This window comes from Lutzomyia longipalpis, chromosome 3 (genome assembly GCF_024334085.1).
Source record: "Lutzomyia longipalpis isolate SR_M1_2022 chromosome 3, ASM2433408v1".
Classification (NCBI taxonomy): Eukaryota; Metazoa; Arthropoda; class Insecta; order Diptera; family Psychodidae; genus Lutzomyia; species Lutzomyia longipalpis.
The window spans coordinates 6185012-6205756 of record NC_074709.1 but is presented as its reverse complement, the minus strand read 5'-3'; the positions used below and the strand labels follow the sequence as shown (position 1 = coordinate 6205756).

The following is a 20745-nucleotide window of genomic DNA, read 5'->3' as shown; positions in this document are numbered from 1 at the left end:
TCAGCCCCTGTAATAGCTAAAAATCTGAAATTTTTATATGTTGTAGGGGACATCAAGAGCTTTCCAACGATACCTCATTTTCGAAAATCGGTCAAGCCGTTTAGTCAATATGGCCGCCACAATTTTTCATCGAAAATCGACCATAACTCGAAAACGGCCTGACCGATTTTGATCAACCCGGGCTCAAATGAAAGCTCTCAACAAACCCTACAACTCTCTAGTACATACAAAGTTTCAAAAATGACCGCTAGGAGGCCAAAAATTGAAAACAAAATTTTCGATTAGTTTTCGATGAATAACTCGAAAACGCCATTATCGATTTGCTTCATTTTTTGATATGTTATAGCTGACTATATTATCTAGCTCCATGCCAAAAATGAAGAAAATCTATGTCGCCGTTCTCGAGATATAGCCTTCCAAAGTTAGCATGTCATATCTCGGGTTCTACAAGTCCGATCAAGATCAACTCAAGCGCAAATGAAAGGTTTCGTGAAACCCTACAAATGTCTAGAACATTGCAACTTCGAAAAATGAGCGCAAGAGGCGCTAAAATCAAAAACAAAGTTTTCGAAAATTTCGAACTCGAATTTTTCGAAAATAGCGGCATAATTTTTTTTCATTTTTCGATATGATATAGTTGACTTCAAGACCTTTCAAACAAAAAAAAATTTATGAAAATCTATGGATCCGTTCTCGAGATATGGCGTTTTAAAGATTTCTTGGGGGATGACTTTTCTACTTTTCCCGACTTTGCACGTATTTAAACTAATTCGCGTTCTAGTTTGCTCTCACAAAATTGGTACACTGAAAGAAACACAGCTCTCGTAAGCTTGGTCAGCTTACCAGTACATTTTTTCTTTTTGATAAACTAATTTGCGATTTAATAAATTTCTTTCTATTTTATAATTTTTACTGAAGTGTGAAATTTGTGTCAAAATTTGTGAAGAAATTTCCCTTCAATAAAATACAATTCACGCCAACTCGATATCTTAACTCAAAGTGTTGTGACGTATGATTCATGAGCGTATGCTTCTGCTGATTACTTTCAATACTTTCTGAAAACTTTTTGCTACTTCCAACAGCAATTCATTGAACGTCGATAATGTGAGGATTTGTGTAACAATTTTTACAATTTTTATATTATTAGTTCTGTGATGAAGCATATGCTTTACAAGGAGAAAAATTAATATGCATATTCAATGCAGAATAAATACAAAGAGCATGTCAAAAATTATCGACGGCGAGAATGTTTTACGCGTTTATAGAGAGAATTAATGGTGACGTCATTGTTCACTTTTTTAAGTGAATATTTACCGGCAATTCCTAACTGATTCCGGAGTATGATGGGTTCTCCGTACAGAAACGAATTAACTCCTTTACTCTAGGTTCGATAAGCAATTTTCTGATTGATTAATCCCGTTCTTCTCAGTTCAAATACACATAAATTATTCAAATGAAAAACGATTTTCCATTTTTGTTCTTCTTATACTCATAATGCTTTCTGTGCATAAGCATCAAGCATATGCTTTAATGCATTTACTTAATCATTTTGTTTTCTTTAAATTTTGATTTTTTTTGTAAACCGATTACAAACTAAACAAAATAAATTAACGAAAAATCCAAGAAATTAAAAATTGAGCAAACATTCCAGTAAAATTGCAGACGCATTGAAACACCCTGTGCTTTTGAACCGTATGTTAAATTTAGTATCATAATGAGCTCGTATTGTGATATTTTTTGAATATTTATAGATTTAATAAGAAATAAAAATTGCTGCAAGTCAGGAAATTTCCTTGAAGTTTATTTAAATGAATTCCTCAATCTACAAAAAAATTTCTTTCTGCAATATATTTAAATATTTGAATTCTCTGAATGGAAATCTAACGTAATTATATGATACGAAAACGAACCCAACATTTATTTTCTATTTATAACAAAAAAAAAAGAAAGAAATGAAGCATGAAATATGCCTTAAAATATTCTTTCCAAGCCTTTTGTTTGCTTTCTTTTCAATTGGAGAATTTTAATGAATGACGAAATGACCACATTTTCACCTTTAATTTTCTACTTCTCTCCAGTCAGATTTGTGGGAGTTACTCAACGAGAACACGCGGAATTCTCAATTACCTACATAAAAGAAAACCGATTGTCACGATCTCTGTCGGTCTTCTGTGTGCCAAAAGTGACGATCTCGAATTATGAGATATTTTGCAACGTCGAGAATTTTTGTTTATAGAAGAAGCTTTGAACAAAAAAAAAAGCGATGACCTCTAAAAACGTTAATTACCTTATAATTCACATGCGCGTTATTTACCAATCAAGATGACGAGAAAAAAAATCAACCTATGGTCTCACTCAAGTCCCCTTCAAACTTCTGCAGAAGCTCAATAAATCGCAATAAAAATTCACATCACCGTCAATTTTGAAATTTTTTGGCTTTAAAACAATTCGACAATTTGGTTTTCCCAATGTGGACCCTAATAAAAATCACGGATTTAATCACAAAGAATCGTGGAGACGTGTGGAAAGGTTCTTGCGGTGTTTGCTCAAAAAGGGGTGGATAAGTACTGCGAGAAGGTGCCCCCGCCCACAAAGAGAGAATGTAAGAACAGATTATAGTGAAAATTTGCATAAGAATTGCAAAATTCAAGATAAAAAGTGATAAATAAATTCTAATTTATTTGTATAACAAGAAAACATTCTAATTTATTGAAATATTCAAAAGATATAGGGTGAGTTTTCTTTGCAATCGATCTATTAAAAAGAGGCGCAACATATAGTCATAAAAATAACCTAAAATGCGCAGTCAAATTAATCTCATTTTCTAACGTTTGAAGTCCCCTATCTCTATCATTGAACCTTTATTAGCTGTGATTCTTTCTTCAAAGAAGCACAGCTTCTGTGTCCACTCTAAAATGCAAAGTAGTCAGATCGGGCTCAAATTTGGGATGAGCACGAATTAGGGTCCCTACATTCCAAAAATCGTATGCGCCCAAATTCGGTCCGTTTGTCCGTCCGGCCGGCCGGCCGGCCGGCCGTCCGTCCGTCCGGAACCTTTTGCTAAATTACAAGAGAACGGTAATAGATAGAGACTTGCGGTAAACGGCAAAGTTTAAATATCGACCGGAAGACATCCGATTATGAGGTTAAATTCACCCCCCCACCCCTCCGTCCGCCATTTTGAATAACCTCCAAATTTTGTTTTCGCTATATCTCAGCCCCTGTAATAGCTAAAAATCTGAAATTTTGATATGTTGTAGGGGTCATCAAGACCTTTCCAACGATACCTTATTTTTGAAAATCGGTCAAGCCGTTTAGTCAATATGGCCGCCACAATTTTTCATTGAAAATCGACCATAACTCGAAAACGGCTTGACCGATTTTGATCAACCCGGGCTCAAATGAAAGCTCTCAACAAACCCTACAACTCTCTAGAACATCGCAAGTTCAAAAAATGACCGCAAGTGGCGCTAAAATCGAAAATAAAATTTTCGATGAGTTTTCGATGAATATCTCGAGCACCGCTTTATAGATTTGCTTCATATTTTGATATGTTATAGTTGACTATAATATCTATCACCATGCCAAAAATGAAGAAAATCTATGTAGCCGTTCCGGAGATATCGAATTTTAAAGTTTACATGTTATATTTTGGTGATTTTAAATCAAGCACAAATGAAAGGTTTTGCGAAACCCTAAAATTTTATGAAAATTTCATTAAAGATAAATTACTGAAAAAAATACACGATTAATTTTTAAGCTTTTTCGATTTTTAGCAAATGTGGTAAAGCATTGCTCCGAAAATTTAGGAAAATTATTTCTAAAATTTCGTGGAATTTTTTTGATGCCGCGTTATTTCATTTATTCCGCCAAAAAATTTTTTAACCTTTGAATTTTATGAATATTTCATGTGATTTGTGTTTAGTGAACCTTTAAGTGCACGAGAAGCAACGCTCAGTGAAGGGCAAACGACTGTGTGTGTGACACCAAATTCAATTTCAAATTCCCAACGGCTCGACAAGGGGACGCCATGTCATACCAGATGATCGCTCAGTCTGTTGCCAATTGCAAAAGCAAGTGCGTCGTGCTAAGCAAATCGGGCAATTTTCAGTGTTTTTTCATTGATTTTCATTGATTTTTCTTTGATTTTCATTGATTTTCCATTCTTTTTTCATTCATTTGCTGATTAGGATTAGATTTTTTGAGAAGACTGGTGTAAATTTGTGATAGGGAGAGAAAATTAAATTAATCGCGTCGCGTCGGGAGTGCTTTTAGTGTTTTCTTTCTTTCTCTCACAGGGCCGCCGCTTTTTAATCTTTCTTTTTCTTTTCTTTCTTTATTTTCAGAGATCTTAGGACATCAGCGTCTCAACGGGAGGACCAGACGCATGGAGGGCCACAGCAAGCAGCCGTCGGGACAGGGGGCGCGCCCTCGGACGTGAGGCCGCCAAAGCGTCAGGCGTGTCCTCCCACGACAGTGATGTAAGTCCTTTGAAAATTCTCTCTAAAAGTGTGTGGACAAATTGCTCAAAGTTCATTTACGTTTCCCTTCAAAATCTTCAAACGCCGCGTTTCTTTCATTCATGAAAATAGTGTTTTTCATTGTGTTTGGCATAAATTATCGGAAAAAATTATTTTTTTGTGAAGCAGTTGCAATCAATCGTGCAAGTATTTGTGATGATTGAAAGATCGTTATGCCAAAATTGAAATAATCTCATATTCAAATTTTCCGTTACATAATTTTGGCACAGAATTGCTACGCGTTGCATTTGTGTGAGAAATCCGTTGAAAAATATGGAAATTTTTAAGCTTTTCCGTTTGATATGATTAAGTTTTCATTGTGTTTGGCATAAATTATCGGAAAAAGTTATTTTTTGTTTTGTGACGAATCTCGCGGTGTTTTGAGAAAAAATTGCAATCAATCATGCAAGTATTTCTGACGCTTAAAAAAACGTTGTGCCAAAATTTAAATTCAAATTTTCCGTTAAATTATTTTGGTACAGAATTGGTACGCGTGACATTTGTGTGGGAAATTCCTTGAAAGAACTTTTAAATGTGGCAAATTTTTGTTTTTCGATTACTTCTTTTAATTTTTAATTAAGCTCACTCAAAATTTTTCATTTTATTTCATTGTGTTTGGAATAAATTATCGGAAGAAGTTTTTTTTGTATGAAATCTCGCGGCATTTTGAGAAAAAATTGCAATCAATCATGCAAGTATTTGTGACGCTTAAAAGAACGTTGTGCCAAAATTTAAAAAATTTCATATTAAAAATTTTCCGTTACATTATTTTGGTACAGAATTGGTACGCGTGGCATTTGTGTGGGAAATCCCGTGAAAATGTGGAAATTTTTTCAGCTTTTCCGTTTGATTTGATTAAGCTCTCTGAAAATTTATAATTTTTTCATACAATTTTCTCGGGTCTTGAAAGAAAATTGAACAAGTGACGTCACGGGGAGTCGTGAAAGTGGCCACGAGCTTAAATTTTTTTTTTATTTTATACTTAAATAGTGTATTTTTAGTGTTTAATTACGCTATTTTATTGAATAAACAATGTGTACTGAGTGCACAAAATCATTTAAAATGCAATGAGATATGAAAAAGTTTTTTTTTTTATTTTGAGGAAAAAAGTGAAAAATAACATGATTTGTAAATGAGTTTGTTCGGTCGATTAAAGATTGAATGTTTGTAAGGAAAGTTATTTAATTATTATATTAATTCATATCATTTGAAGGGACGTAAATGAATTACGAGCAGAATTTTTTTTCGAGATACTGAAAGTAAATTTTTTTAGGGCTGTTCTGGGAGGACTGGATCCGTGGCATGGCTTGACCATAGCTCCGAAGTCGCCCTGATCAAGACCGAAGGTCGAAGGTCAGGAGAAAAGGTCGTGGCACCCGCTGCGCCCAACCAATTACCAATTTCTCTTACTGTTGAAAATTCAAATTTTCAAAATTTATTTCATGAACGGCCAAAACAATACGGTGCCGGTTTTACTAAGAAGAAGAAGAAAGTCGCGAAAAATGAATCTTATTACAAGCAATTTGGAATAGTCAAACCCCATATTTTTGTCCATGGTTCTCACAATCAAGATAACATTACACTTTTTGGTCCATTTTCTAATAATAATCAATGCACAGCAAATTCAGTTGCAGCAATTGCGTATGCTCATGTAATACCTATTTCCGATTGGTTGACAAATACATTAGATGATATTCTTTTAACAGGCAATGAACTCTATATAACTTCACGTGCTAAAAATGCTTCCGCTAGTAATTATTTAACTGTTGAACAAGTTTACACAGAATTTTATATTCAAAACATTAAGATCAACATTTCACTTGAACAAGAATTTAATGGTTTCGAATTCAATGAAGCAATGATCGGATTGCAAGGTCAAATATTTGGTAATGATCAAAATTCAATTTTTGAAACAGCACTCCACAAATTTTTCGATAAATTCACACACGGCGTAATTACGTGTAATTTGCTATCAATTTCAATATTCAAAATTAACAATTTATATTATTACTTTGATAGTCATTCCCGTGGAAATTTCGGCCAATTTATTAATAATGGTACATCAATTTTATGCGGCTATACAGATATTATTTCTCTATATAATATTTTAAAATATAATTTTCTTCATGGTAATCTTACACATAATGTCCAGATACCTTTTGCAATAACCCCGATTCATATTCAATTGGATGACAATACAGATAATAATATAAGTAATAGTGAGTTATTAGACGAGCAAAGGCAAAGTGAGTCAAATGACACATCCTTAAATTCAAACGATCAATCAATTTTAGATAGAAAACGTGAATACAGTAAATTATATAAGCAGTTTCTAAGATCTCACAGTAAATCTTATAAAAATATTGATAATGATAGGCGTAGAAAATTGCAAAGAGAGAATAGATTGATTTCTTCAACTAGAAAACTAGAAAACATTAAGCGAAAGGAACAACGTAAAATTGAAAGACAAAACCCTGAAACGAAGTTACTTGAAAATATTAAACGGAAGGAACAACGTAAAGTTGAAAGACAAGACCCTGAGACTAAGTTACTTGAAAATGTTAAACGTAAGGAAAGACACAAAATTGCTAGACAAGATCCCCTGACAAAATCTCTTGAAAACGTTGAACGTAAGGAAAGACACAAAATTGCTAGACAAGATCCCCTGACAAAATCTCTTGAAAACGTTGAACGTAAGGAAAGACACAAAATTGCTAGACAAGATCCCCTGACAAAATCTCTTGAAAACGTTGAACGTAAAGAAAGACACAAAATTGCTAGACAAGATCCCCTGACAAAATCTCTTGAAAACGTTGAACGTAAGGAAAGACACAAAATTGCTAGACAAGATCCCCTGACAAAATCTCTTGAAAATGTTAAACGTAAGGAAAAACGCAAAATTGAAAGACAAGACCCTGAAGCAAAATTAATTGAAAATGTTAAACGTAAGGAACAACGTAAAATTGAGAGAAATGATCCTAGGAAGAAAGCTTTAGAAAATGAAGATATGAGAAAGAGACTTATTATAAAACGCCAAGATCAAAAATTCAGAAGAAAGGAAAATTTACTTAGAAAGATTAGAAAGCAGAAATGTAAGATAAAGACACCTCAAGTAAAAGTAAAACTTAATAATTTTATTGATAAACGAATTGAAAAATCACTCAAAGCTAAATATTCTTCCGTTGATCGGGATAAATTTGAAAATCAAATTCTAATGTTTCGAGACAGATTAAAGCGGTCCCTGAAAATTAAACTTAATTACAATTACAAGACATTAGGAAATAAAAATTTTAAATTGAAAGTGAAGAAGATGAAAGACAAAAATCGCACCCTTTTAGAATTTTTTGATAAACGAAAACAAGTCACAAATTATATTTGCGGATGTTGCGAAGGAAAATTTTTCAGACACAACGTCAAAGAATTAAATATTAATAAATGCAAGTATAAGAATAAATCGGATCTTGAAGATTTCCTCAAAATTTCAAAAAACGGTACGAATTAGGAAAGTATTAGAAGCTATTAACTATCTTAGTTACAACCCCTCTTTATATATCTGAAGGAATTACGGTTGACCCCAATTATTTAAAAGATATACAAGATATAGAAGTTTCATTTATAGTTGATCCGGAAGATCAAGTTAAAGATGAACCAAAAGGTGATGATAAAGTTGTTAGTCCCGAAAAGAAAGAAATTCCCCCAGAAATATTTACTTTATCTGGTAAAGATAATTCACAACCATCCTCATTTAAACCAGATGCTAAATGGAACATTCAAGATGTTCGCAATTTTGAAATTTACGTAAATAGTGATCATACTGAACGATTTATCGAAATTATAAATAAATTATATAAAAACAATCACATGTTTCCAACTTTTTATATTTGTGACATGGGCCTCAAGCATGTAAAGGCAAAAGGTCGAAATAGAAGAAACGTTCAAATTTTGTTTTTAGAACCCAAAGGTGATAATAAAATAGGTCATTGGGTAACAACAGTACATAAAGATAAAACTATTTACGTATACGATTCCTTAGATTGGAAAACACTCAATGAAGATTGCATTAAATTTTTAAAGAAAATGTACCCTACAACAATGAAGAAGAAAGATGCAATTAAATTCATGAAAACATTTCAGCAGAATGATAGTTATTCTTGTGGTGTTCATGCCATTGCAAATAGTGTAGCATTGCTTAATAACATTGACCCCAGTAATCTTTGCTATAAAATTGAAGAAATGAGAAATCATTTATATAATATGTTAAATACCGGAAATGTAACAATGTTCCCTATAGTTTCAACGTCCCAAATTGATGAAAATAATAGTGATGTTATACATAATATTTTAATGGAAATTGAAGAAATTCCAGAAAGTCCCAAAAAGAGAAAACGCGAAAATGATGATTTTGAAGATAATATTAGTTTTGATTTCCCAGATACTTTTACCTTTACAAATAAAATTAAGGAAGAAAAGCCTATAACTCAACCCAATAAAAAGATTAAAAGTGAGAAAGACGAAAATAAAGATCCCCTTGTAGACATTTTTGATGATGACGATAATTTACCGAATGAAGATGTTATGCTTTTAGATCTTGATGCATATGAAGCTGCGGCTAGTAAAATTTGTATTATGGCCCCTGGTCAAGGAAAGAAACCCGTCTATTTCGATACCCATAAAAATCTAGAAGAACTGTCCTTTCCAAAAATTTATTGTGGACAAACTTACAAAATTAATAAAATTTTCTATCACCAACGTGTCAAGTCAGAACTTCGTAGAAAAGACCCTCGGTGTCGTATTCCCAAAAAAGTTTTATATTGCGCTAATATAAAATTGCGAAATTCCGTTGCTAGTACAGTCAATATATGTTTACGAAAATCCAAAAACGTTAAGAATGTTACTGCAGGTGATGCTCTTAACCCAACAAAAGTCGATAAACTTGTTGGAATTGATGATGGATATAGATTCCTTAAGGCAAATCCTTTAACTCCTGCCTATTTTATAGAGAAACAGAATATAATTCTTTCAATGATTAGACAATTAGGAAAACCACATTTATTTCTCACAATAACATGTTCCGAAATGCATTGCCCAGAGCTATTGCAAAATTTAGCTGAAAATTTAAATAAAAACATAAGTTTTCTAGAAAGTATGAACCTTGAAAAGGCCGATAGGACCAAAATGATTCAAAATGACCCTATTACGTGTGTTAGATATTTTGAAAATAAATCAAAGAATTTAATGAAAATGCTAACAATTGATCCAAGTAAAACAGTCAAAGTAGGTGAAGACCAAATTCAGAAATGTGGTCCATTTGAAGACAATTTCGTAATTGATTATTTCCAAAGAGTAGAATTTCAAATGAGAGGAAGCCCTCATATTCATATGCTTCTATGGTGTAAAGATTTTCCCGAGTTTGATCCAGAAAATCCTGACACATTTGAAGGCGTCATTAAATTTATAGATAAATTTGTTACATGCAAATATAAAGATCCAATTAAATATCCCTTAATTAAGAGACAAATGCATAGACATTCCGAAACTTGCTACAAAGGCAAACGGAAAAGGTGTCGTTTTAATATTCCACATCCACCAATGGATAAAACAGAAATTCTTTTGCCCCTTAACGAAGAAGAGAGAAAATTACACAATCGTAAAACTTTAAATGAAATCTATCAACAGATTGACAATGAAGTTCAAAATTTTTCGAAGAAATATGTCGATATGTCTTTTGAAGATTTATTATTTAAACTTAATATTACTAGAGAGAAATATATATTAGCTATTAGAGCTCATATTAAACGTCCCCGTTTGTTCCTTAAACGTACCAGTAGGGAAGTCAATATAAATGCGTATAATGAAGATATTTTAAATTATACGGAATCCAATATGGATATTCAACCCGTTTTAGAAGTCTTTGCTTTGGCAAAATATGTCGTTGATTATGTGACAAAAGCAGACTCTGGTCTTGCGAAAATTTTAAAAGATATATCAGCAGAAATTAAAGTAAATAAGAATTATACCTTAGAAGAACGAATGCGAAAATATGCACATGGACTTCTAAATGCTAAATTAGTAGGTGCTCAAGAAGCTTCTTATTATTGCTTATCACTTCCTATGAGTCGATGTAGTAGATCAAACGTATATATAAATACTAGGCCAATTAATGAAAGAGCTAGAATGTTGAAACAGACAAAACAATTGAAAAATTTACCCCCAGATTCCACTGATATATTTGCCGAAGATATAATTCTTAAATATCAGAAGAGAAAGTCTGAATTAAATAATATAACTTTGATTGAATATGCGGCAGATTATACTGAAGTTAAGAGAAGTAAAGAAGAGGATGATAGTGACGATGAAACAGATATAAGTATGAGAATTCGTTCCAAAATAGTCAGATTTAAACCATATGATAAACTTAAAGATGAAGAAAATTATTACCGTTTTCAATGTCTCTTGTATTTGCCATTTAGAGATGAAAAGATTGAAATTGAAGATGCTGATTGCAAGCAACTTTATTTGAAGAACTTAGAAGCGATAAAATTAGTGCGCGATAAGTATAACTTTGTATCTGAAGAAGAAATAATAGAAGCTATAGGTAAAGTTCGTGATGTCCAAAGCGATGAAGAAACTGATATAAACAAACCTGTATCGAAATCACAAGAAGTTGATCCTATACCCAAAGATGATAAACCCGGTGATAATAAACCCAGAAAATATGTTTCCCCCGTTAGAATAACCAAAGATGATTTATGCTTAAAAATGCAATCTCTTAATGAACGTCAGAGGCAAATCGTAATGCATATTTATAAGTGTTTCACTTCTAATAAATTGCCAATTCGTATATTTCTATCAGGCTCAGCTGGTGTAGGTAAAACTCGCGTAATAAACTGCTTATATCAATTAATAACACACCACTTTGATAATTTACCCAATAGTAATCCAGGTACTATGAAAGTATTACTTTGTGCTCCTAGTGGCATGGCAGCCTTTCTAATAAATGGTATGACCATTCATTTAGCTTTCGCGCTTCCCAATACACAAAATCCTGTCAATACTGATCGTCTCTCAGAAGATGTTGCTAACTCAATTCGTTGTGAACTTAGAGACGTTGACCTTATTATAGTTGACGAAGTTTCAATGGTTGGTTCAAATATGTTTTTAAAAATGAATCAAAGATCAAAACAAATTTTTGGAGTAAATCAAAGCTTTGGTGGTAAATCAGTTATCGTTGTAGGAGATCTCAATCAAATAGCTCCTGTTGGAGATGTTTCAATATTTCGTGCACCGACTAAAAGTAGCATTAATATTTTAGATATCAATCCTCTTTGGGAAGAATTCAAGTATTTTGAATTAAATGAAATAATGCGCCAAAAGGGTGATTTAGATTTCACAATAGCATTAAATAATATGGCAATCGGAAAAATGACACAGAAAGATATAAATTTAATTAGATCTAGAACGGTTAAGAATGCAAAGGACGTTCCATTAGAAGCTATTAGATTATTTGCCACACGTGCAAATGTTGACGCGTATCAATGAAAGGAAAATTTCCGAATTTCCAGGAGAATTGCACACATCGATAGCAAAAGATAAAGTAGTTACTAGTAAAAAGTCCAAATCTATAAGCGATAAGAAAACGGATAAAATATTAAAAGACCTTCAAACTAGAGATACCAATAAAAGTGCAGGTGCCGTCTACACTTTGCATTTAAAACTAGGAATTAAATATATGGTAATTAAGAATATAGATGTAGAAGACGGCTTAGTAAATGGAGCTTGCGGAATACTCCGTCACATAACTTTTGATTCAAAGAAGAATATATCTCTAATATGGTTAGAATTTTTAGAAGACAGAGTTGGTAAGAAACTCAATAAGGAAAAGCGCTACCAAAATTATTTAAAGACAAATAATTTAAATGAAAATTTAGTTCCACTTGAAAAGTGCAATTTCAGTTTCCAATTACATAGCGGTAGTACCACTACAGTATCAAGGGTACAATTTCCTATTATGCCTGCGGAGGCTATAACAATGCATAAGAGTCAGGGCCAAACGTATCAATCAATATGTATTGATCTTACTAAACAAGAAAATATTAGCTTGTGCATGATGTACGTAGCACTGAGTAGAGTAACGTCATTAAACGGTTTATATATAATTGGTACATTTTACCCACGACAAATTTCACACGTAGGACAACGAATCATTAATGAAATCCATAATTTACGAACAAAAAAACCATTAAAAGACATTTTTGAAGATGTTCGTAAAGTAGATCGGAAAAAGATTAAAATTTGTTACCACAATATCGTATCCTTGCATAAACATTTCAAAGATATTGATACCGATTCGTGGTATAAATGCTTCAATATTTTAATATTCTCTGAAACTAAAACGTTTCAATCTTATTCAATTCCAAGTTTCAAGGGTTACTTTACCTTATATAGACAAGACAATGAAATACAGAATATTGGAGGCCTTTTATGTTTGGTCAAAAATGAAGATAGGTCGAAAGTTAAAGTATTAGCAGAAGACTTAAAAATTGATCATGAGAAGAAATACACTTTAAGCTTATTCGTTTTAGATTACGGAAATCAATTTTATGTCATTTCTGGATACAAATCACCTAAAGTACCTTTCGATGTTTTCGCAAATTCATTTGAAAATGTTTTTTCAAAAATTCCTAAGAATTCAAAAATTATCTTAACAGGTGATTTTAATTTCAATATTCATGCGGATAACGTAAATAAGAAATTTTTAAGCTTTATTGCAAAGTTTCAGTTGGAATCTAAATTAGATTCTCATGAAACTACGACCAAATATGACAGTCAGTTAGATGTCGTTATAAGCAATATTCCAAATGAAAATTGCTCAGTCGGAATTTATGATAGTTATTTCTCTGATCATCGTCCCGTTTATTGCATAGTCGATGAAAAGAAACCCGAAACATTTATTCCAAAGTCACCTTCTAAACCGTATACGCCGATTTCAAAATCACCTCCTATACCCCATACGCCTGATCCAAAGAAACCAGAAAAAGTTATTTCAAAATCACCTCCTAAATCTCATACGCCGGATTCTTTGCCACCCCCCGAAATTGTCAAAGAGCCCCAAAATATTTCTTCTCCATCAACTACTAAGAAAATAGTCAAAGACAAAAGTCCAGAAAAACCTGTTGACCAACCTGACGTTCTACTTGAACTATGGAGAACTGAAGATATAAGTTTAGACTCCACATATGCAAGTTCACTTCATATATACCGTTTCATGCATATTCTCACCGAAAAATACCCCGAATTTAAAAACGTTAATCTTGAATTTGGAGTCCACAATACAGACGAATGCCCCATAATTCGTCCCAATAGAAAACACATTCAAATAATACTTACTTCTGGACAAGAATCTAATTTCATAGGACATTTTACCCTCGCGATATATAACGGTGACAACACGATAGATTATTATGATTCGATGAACGGCTCAACAGTTAATGATCAGGCCTTAAATTTTTTGAGCAAATTGCATCCCATTTAAAACCAATTTCTAATCATATTAAAATTAAGAAAGTTATGAGCCAGCCAGACTATATCATGTGTGGCATTTTTGCTATGGCAAATGCGGTCAGTTACGTTTTAGGCAAAGACCCATGCCAACAAAGATATGATGTAACAAAAATGAGAAAACACATAAAATATATTTTGGAAAATAGAGTAATAACTCCTTTTCCTACCAAATAGATAAAATAACATAATATGTAGTTAATTTCTTTTATAAGACAAACAGGCTACCTCAACGACTTCAACCAACATCTACAAGCAACGCAGATCAACGGGCAGGCGACAACATGAGCGGCCAACGCAGTATTCTACATACGAATTTTAAGGCAAGTTTTTTCTGTAATATTTTGTTGTGAATATTTTTAATAATATTTTTCTTTCCAGTTTTTGGGTTCTTAATGGAATAAGACGCGACACATATAGCCTCTCTTATTCAACTTCTGTCCGCACCTCCACGTTGGTAGAACCTGGGCGCTCATTCTTTTCAAGAATAAGTGGCAGACGCGGCAGGGGGAACTTTTTATTATATTTAACATGTAAAATTAATAAAAAGTTTAAATTTTTGTTTTAAAAGGTTTATAAGAATGATCTGACGACTTTGAATTTAACAACTGATGTTTTCTATGAAAAGTAACTTAAAAAGTACTTCATTATAAATCTGCGCCCCGCGTAGCGGGGCGTTTTTATATAAACTGCAAAGTAAAATATATAAATTGCAAAGTTAAATATTTATAAATTGCAAAGTTAAATATATATAAAGTGGAAAGTTAAATATATATTAACTGCAAAGTAAAATATATATAAACTGCAAAGTTAAATATATATAAACTGCAAAGTAAAATATATATAAAACTGCAAAGTAAAATATATATATAAAACTGCAAAGTAAAATATATATAAAACTGCAAAGTAAAATATATATAAAACTGCAAAGTTGAATATTGCATAGATGGAACAGTATAAAGCGAATGTACGGTAAGTAAAACTTACAGGCTGTGATTCTTTCTTTGTCAGTGAAATGTGCAAAATTGGGTGAATGGGCTGAAATTAAGGAAAGGTTAAATTCTGAGGAAAGACTTACTCGCGCGCCTGAATCACAGCCATCGCGCGAGTCAGTCTTTCCTTAGAATTTAACCTTTCCTTAATTTCAGCCCATTCACCCAATTTTGCACATTTCACTGACAAAGAAAGAATCACAGCCTGTAAGTTTTACTTACCGTACATTCGCTTTATACTGTTCCATCTATGCAATATTCAACTTTGCAGTTTTATATATATTTTACTTTGCAGTTTTATATATATTTTACTTTGCAGTTTTATATATATATTTTACTTTGCAGTTTTATATATATTTTACTTTGCAGTTTATTTTTATAAAGGGGCTGCCATCATCGCTGAATTTTAGACATATCTTTTATAAATTAATTTTCTTTTCTATTCTGCTTTTATTTATTTTTTCTTAAATAAGGGAAACTAAAGACAATCGCAAATTCTTGAAATCTTCTTAAAAGAATTTACTAAAAAGAGGCCGGTTCTGTCAAAATTCTGTTCTTTTCCATTCACCTGGGCATGAATTCTCTAAGGCTGAAAAACTCCCGTGATAAACTCCTAAAGGCTTTAGCGCTTTAAAATAAACGTGAAAAGCGGGAAAATCTTACAGGAGTTTATCACGGATGCATTATTTTTCTTAAAGGATCAAACTCACGTAAAGTTTTCCTCACTTTTCCCTGCAAAAAGCCTTCGGGAGTTTATCACGAGAGGATTTCACTCTTAGAGAATACAGCCCCTGGAAGTCTTAATAAGATTTTGACAGTTATTACTTTTAAGATTATTCTATTATCCTACAATAAACGGAACTAAAAGTTTTTTTTTCTGTTCCAGGAATCTTTCAGAAAAGTCTTTTAATGTTTCTAGTACAGGATTTTTAATTTTTAGCACAATTATTTATTAATAAAAGCTATCAAAATCTCACAATTCTCACAATAAAAGAATTTCTAAAGATCGAAAGTATAGCATCACTAAAATTCACTTTCCTTAAGATGTCACTGAAAACAGCTACTTTTCCGCCCCCTAATTATTTTCTTAATCAATAAATCTCTTCTTGACTATTAATTACCTGCAATTATCCATCATAACTGAGCGTACATTACAAGACTATATATACAGTACAGTGATTACAATGGGAATTTCAACACAAACACACAAGAAGCCTCTTAAGACAATGTTTTGGGTGCAAATTAAGAAGTTTATTCATGCCTTTAGAGCACACAAGAATAAACATCGCGGCGGTGAAGATCTCAACGCGCGATATTTGAGCACCTTAATCCGAACATGGTGGTGAGAATTAAATTTTCATTGCCACCCAGGGAAGAAACCGAGTCTTGCGTGAAAATTAAAGCGAAAGCTTCAACTGAGAAGTATTCTTACCTGCGGTCGTCCAAGGATTGCAGGAGTCAGAAGCAGGAAAGCACAGATTTGCACAATTTTCGCACTCATTTCTGCGCGGGAATTTAAGAGGTTTTTCGCGGGAAAAGAGCCTCTTTAAGAAAAAATTTGAAATTAATTAAAGAAAAAAAACGAAACACTGACTTTTGTAAAGCTCACAGGCAGTCGTCTTGGCGATTCAAGAGGGAGCCAGTGTAAGAATTCTTTTGTCTTATGCGTTCGAGAGTCGGAGCAGCACTATGCCCGATTTCCGCCTCTGTCGGTAGTTTGTATTCCAGCAGCAACCTTCCACCTGACCGGTTTGTTGGATTCTCAGTCGCAATCTTAAGCACTGGACAGCTAATTCACTTTTTTATTGTTCACCAACACACACACACCTGCTGAACAATCTCCTTCCCCGCGAAGTAAATTCGCACTACATAAGATTTATGTTTGACTTTACCCACACTCCTCATTCACAGAGAACTTCTTTACAATTTTTTTTTCTCTTCTTTCTTGTGCAATTGACGCACGCTGCTCCACCAAGAAGCTCCACCACCTGCTTTTTTTCATCATCATGTCAATATACCTTTGGACTACCTGCCCCACCGCGAAGACATACCTGCTCTGCCCCACGTCAATCAACCCAGGGAGCTTTTCCCATGAACTTGGGATTTTTTTTCTTTGCCACCATTCACCGCCTTATTTACCTTTTTCTCGGGCAGCCAATAAAGCAAAAGAAGAAAAAGGAAAACCTCGTGAATGCTCAAGGGCCTCCCTTCGCCACGATCCTCTCACAAATTGACTTGCTTTTTGCGGTGATGGCTTTATAGAAATTGGGAATTGCAGCGTTTAACGCACGAGAAAAGCGAAAAATCGAGGTGAGTCAACCAAAAGGTAAAGCTGCTGTTTTTTTTTCTTCTTCATAGAAGTAACTGAAGAAAAAAAAATCCCCTCTGTCGTCAACAGGTGGGCCGCTGGCTGAACCCTACTTATTATGGGATTAAATGGAAATGTGCATTTAAATGTGGAAATTATTATTGTAATTTTCATGTAAGTTTTTACAGAGAAAGAGCTCCCACTTTTAACACTTTTATGCTAAACATTGGTATTTTATTAAACCAGATATGTCAAAGATTTAATTTTTAAATTTCTTGTTATTAAAAAAATGTCTAGAAAAGTCAATCCTTAAATGAAATTTTTGAAAGTACAGAAAAAAAAGTTCTAAGATTCTGACTTTAATCGAATCTTTTCGATTTTTGTAAAAATAACTATTTTTAAAATACTATATTCTTGTGCACTCAAAAGGTGAAATTGTCTGTTAATCCGCCTGGAACGGCGCATATAGCCCTAGTTGTTGCGCGTCGTGAAACAAGTTCATAGTGATGATGATAATCCGCCTGAAATTTCTTATCTTCTAAGCTAGCCGTAAAATTTTCTTGGCTCAATTTTTCCTAAGCCGGACTGCAAGCTTTGAACTAGACTTAGACTTGTTTTTAATGCTAGATTTATATAGTATAGGATCAAGCTTATTTTTTTTTAACTCGACCAAATTTTTCTTAATTCCAGACTAAAGTTTTTCTAAACCTACAGAGCTTTTGTTTTTTGGGTCCGGCTTAACTTTTTACCACTAGTTTTTTTTTTAATCAAGCTTTATTTTTTTTAATTTTGCTTAAAATTTTCTCTATTTTTAAGTTTCCTTAAACCGTGCTTTAGCCTTTAAAGCTAGGCTTAAATTTTTTTAAGGTTAAGCTTTTAAACTTTTAAGGTCAGGTTAGCTCCGATTCAGTCTGACTTAATCTTAAATCCACAAAGCTTGACCCCTAAAAGCGTAAGCCTAACCGGTTTAACAAAACTAAGCCGAACTTTGTTGAGAATTTCACCCAAAGTCAAAAGAACTGAACAAAGTCTGGCTTAATTTCTAACTAATTCTGAAATATTGGATTAAGTATAAAATTTTTATCTTGAAAAATACTTTGAATCCAAATCATTTAATTGCATTACCTACCTATAAATTATAAAATTCAGCATAATACTACTTTTTCTTATTGTTGGGTAAAACCTCAAATCGAAACACGCAAGTCTTTTGCTAAAAGCTTCATCAATATTCCTCCTCCTACATATGTATATAATGTGTCATATGTATGCAGAAAAAGTACAATGATTGAGGTTTTAAGCATTCTCAGACGATAAACATGTTTATGGTAGAATGCAAAGCTATTCATGGAATTTCCCCCGTTAAACTTTTCTGCCAAAGTCACCCGCAGAAGCTTTGAGAATTTTCACCAGGCGTCCCCATCGAGAGCATATTTGAGGAATTAATTCAACCCCTACCGCATTATCCATTTTCACTTAATAAAATACCAAAGAAGTATCGCGGAATTGCAGCTCGTTTCGCATCGTAAGGAAAAGTTTTGCGGAAAATCAACAACTTTTCCGCGGAGTGAGTAAATGAATAAAAATGACTCTCAGAAAATTTCCATAAACTCCGTCCCCACATCCTTAATTGATTGTTTTTCCCACAACATCATGTTGAATTGTCCGGAAAGTTGCGAGAGAATGAAGAGAGAGAGGGAGAAAAAAAAGCGAAACCTCTCAGTGACTGAGCAACATCTCAATTCTTCGCAATAAGAAACGAGTCTTTTAGTGCACGATGATGTTCATAAAACTAGTTCAATGGCAAAAGAATTTTTTTCTACGCCGAAGAATTTTTTTCTCTCTTGAAGTACCTGCCAAAAATCACCTGCACGTGGACGTGTCTCATTAATTTTCAACTTTTTTTCATACCTTTTCAATCATCTGTAATAGAACAGCATCAATAAAATTGCGACTTTGCACTCAATGGGGTTTCTAGTCAAAAAAAAATGCAAAAAGCTCCCACTCCGGGAAGCTTTTGGCATTGAGTCGTACGATTTCGGGTTAATTTTAAATTGGGTGAATGTTGTTTTTTTTATCAAGCACACCACCCACCACTCTCTATGATGATGCCCGTCGGCTGAGCTTTTTATCAGGAAACTTTTTTTACCACGTACTGCATTTTGAGCTTTCAGAGGATTTCAAACAATCTGCATAACATTTAATTCCAACCCCATAGGCTTTGCTTTTTTTTCAAAACTCTTCGCAATATTGTTTTATATGAAAATACTTTACCTATTTGTTGGAGAAAAAGTTAAGAAAAAAGTCTTCTTTGAACTTTTAAAAGGAAAACAAATAAATTTATTAAAATTCAAGAACAGAAAAAATGAGTTGTTTTTTTTTTTTTTGCTTCAGTTTCTTTAAACAAATATTGTGAAAGAATTGTGAGTTCCAGTGTGGAGGTCCACAATTCCTTTGAAATTTTGAGACCCGTAATAAGGAAAATTGTTTTTCCGATTTTGATAAATTGCAAAATTTTGCACAAAAGAAAAACAAAGCTTCTCCAACAGAAGCAGAAAAACGTTTTTTATGATTTTTTTTATTTATTCTATTTTAAGAAAACTAATCAATTATTCAAAAAAAAAAGTTCACAATTTTTTTTATTAACAAATTGTTATTCTAATTCCTTCAATTTCTATAGGTAAAAAAGAAGTAATATGCAAATTAACCTTTTTGACTTCAAAGCCCAATCATTAATCTTCCTCTTTTTGTACGTTTCAAAAAAAAAATCTAAAAGAAGATTCTAAGTCTTTAGCAGAAAAAACTACCTCAGAGAATCTTTATAAAAACAGCTCAGATACAAAAAAAAATTAATTTGATGAGAATTAACAATTAGCGTCTGTTTTGCCTTTGTTATGTCAGAGAGATTAAACATCAAACACTGCCCATTGATCCACTGAACTCCACTTCTGAAGTAAACTTCTCGCTGTGTTGTCTGTGTATATAAATACAAAATTCTCATCATCTCTGTCGACTAACGCAGCAGCAGCAAAAAAAATGTTATACTCCATAACTCTTTTGCAAAAAGAGCTTAAAATTGCTCGCGCTTTTTGTATTTCAATGTTTCTCCTTTTCCCCAAAATGAATTTCATGCCTTCAAATCAAAGCTTTTTTTCCCCAGTGTGGCGGGAAAAATGAATACATAAAAGATTTTCTAAATTTAGGCGAAAACACAGAGAGAAGAGATCTTCTAAATCCATCCTCCTGCCACAAACAGGTGGAAAATTAAACTGGAACTCCAACACCGGACTTTATCACTCCCGTGCGATAAATCTGTCCACCATCCGGCGCAAAGCAATGCGGTGCAAAATGTTAATCCCATTGCCTCCAA

The 20745-nt window shown here is 33.1% G+C and overlaps 1 protein-coding gene across 2 annotated transcripts in view; it reads right to left on the bottom strand.

Annotated features, from left to right (window-relative positions):
* Positions 1 to 16937, bottom strand: part of LOC129791669 (isoniazid-induced protein IniB) — a 29248-nt gene extending 12311 nt beyond the window's left edge. Inside the window, exons 1-2 of one of the 2 annotated variants that reach the window (XM_055829942.1) lie at positions 16680 to 16937; positions 16503 to 16614 (exon numbers count right to left, since the gene is read on the bottom strand). In XM_055829942.1, the coding sequence (XP_055685917.1) occupies positions 16503 to 16571 (69 nt within the window). In that variant the 5' untranslated portion in view covers positions 16572 to 16614; positions 16680 to 16937. The remainder of the gene's footprint in view (positions 1 to 16502; positions 16615 to 16679) is intronic. The other variant, XM_055829941.1, reaches the window with a different exon arrangement.
* Positions 16938 to 20745: the final 3808 nt, after the last annotated feature.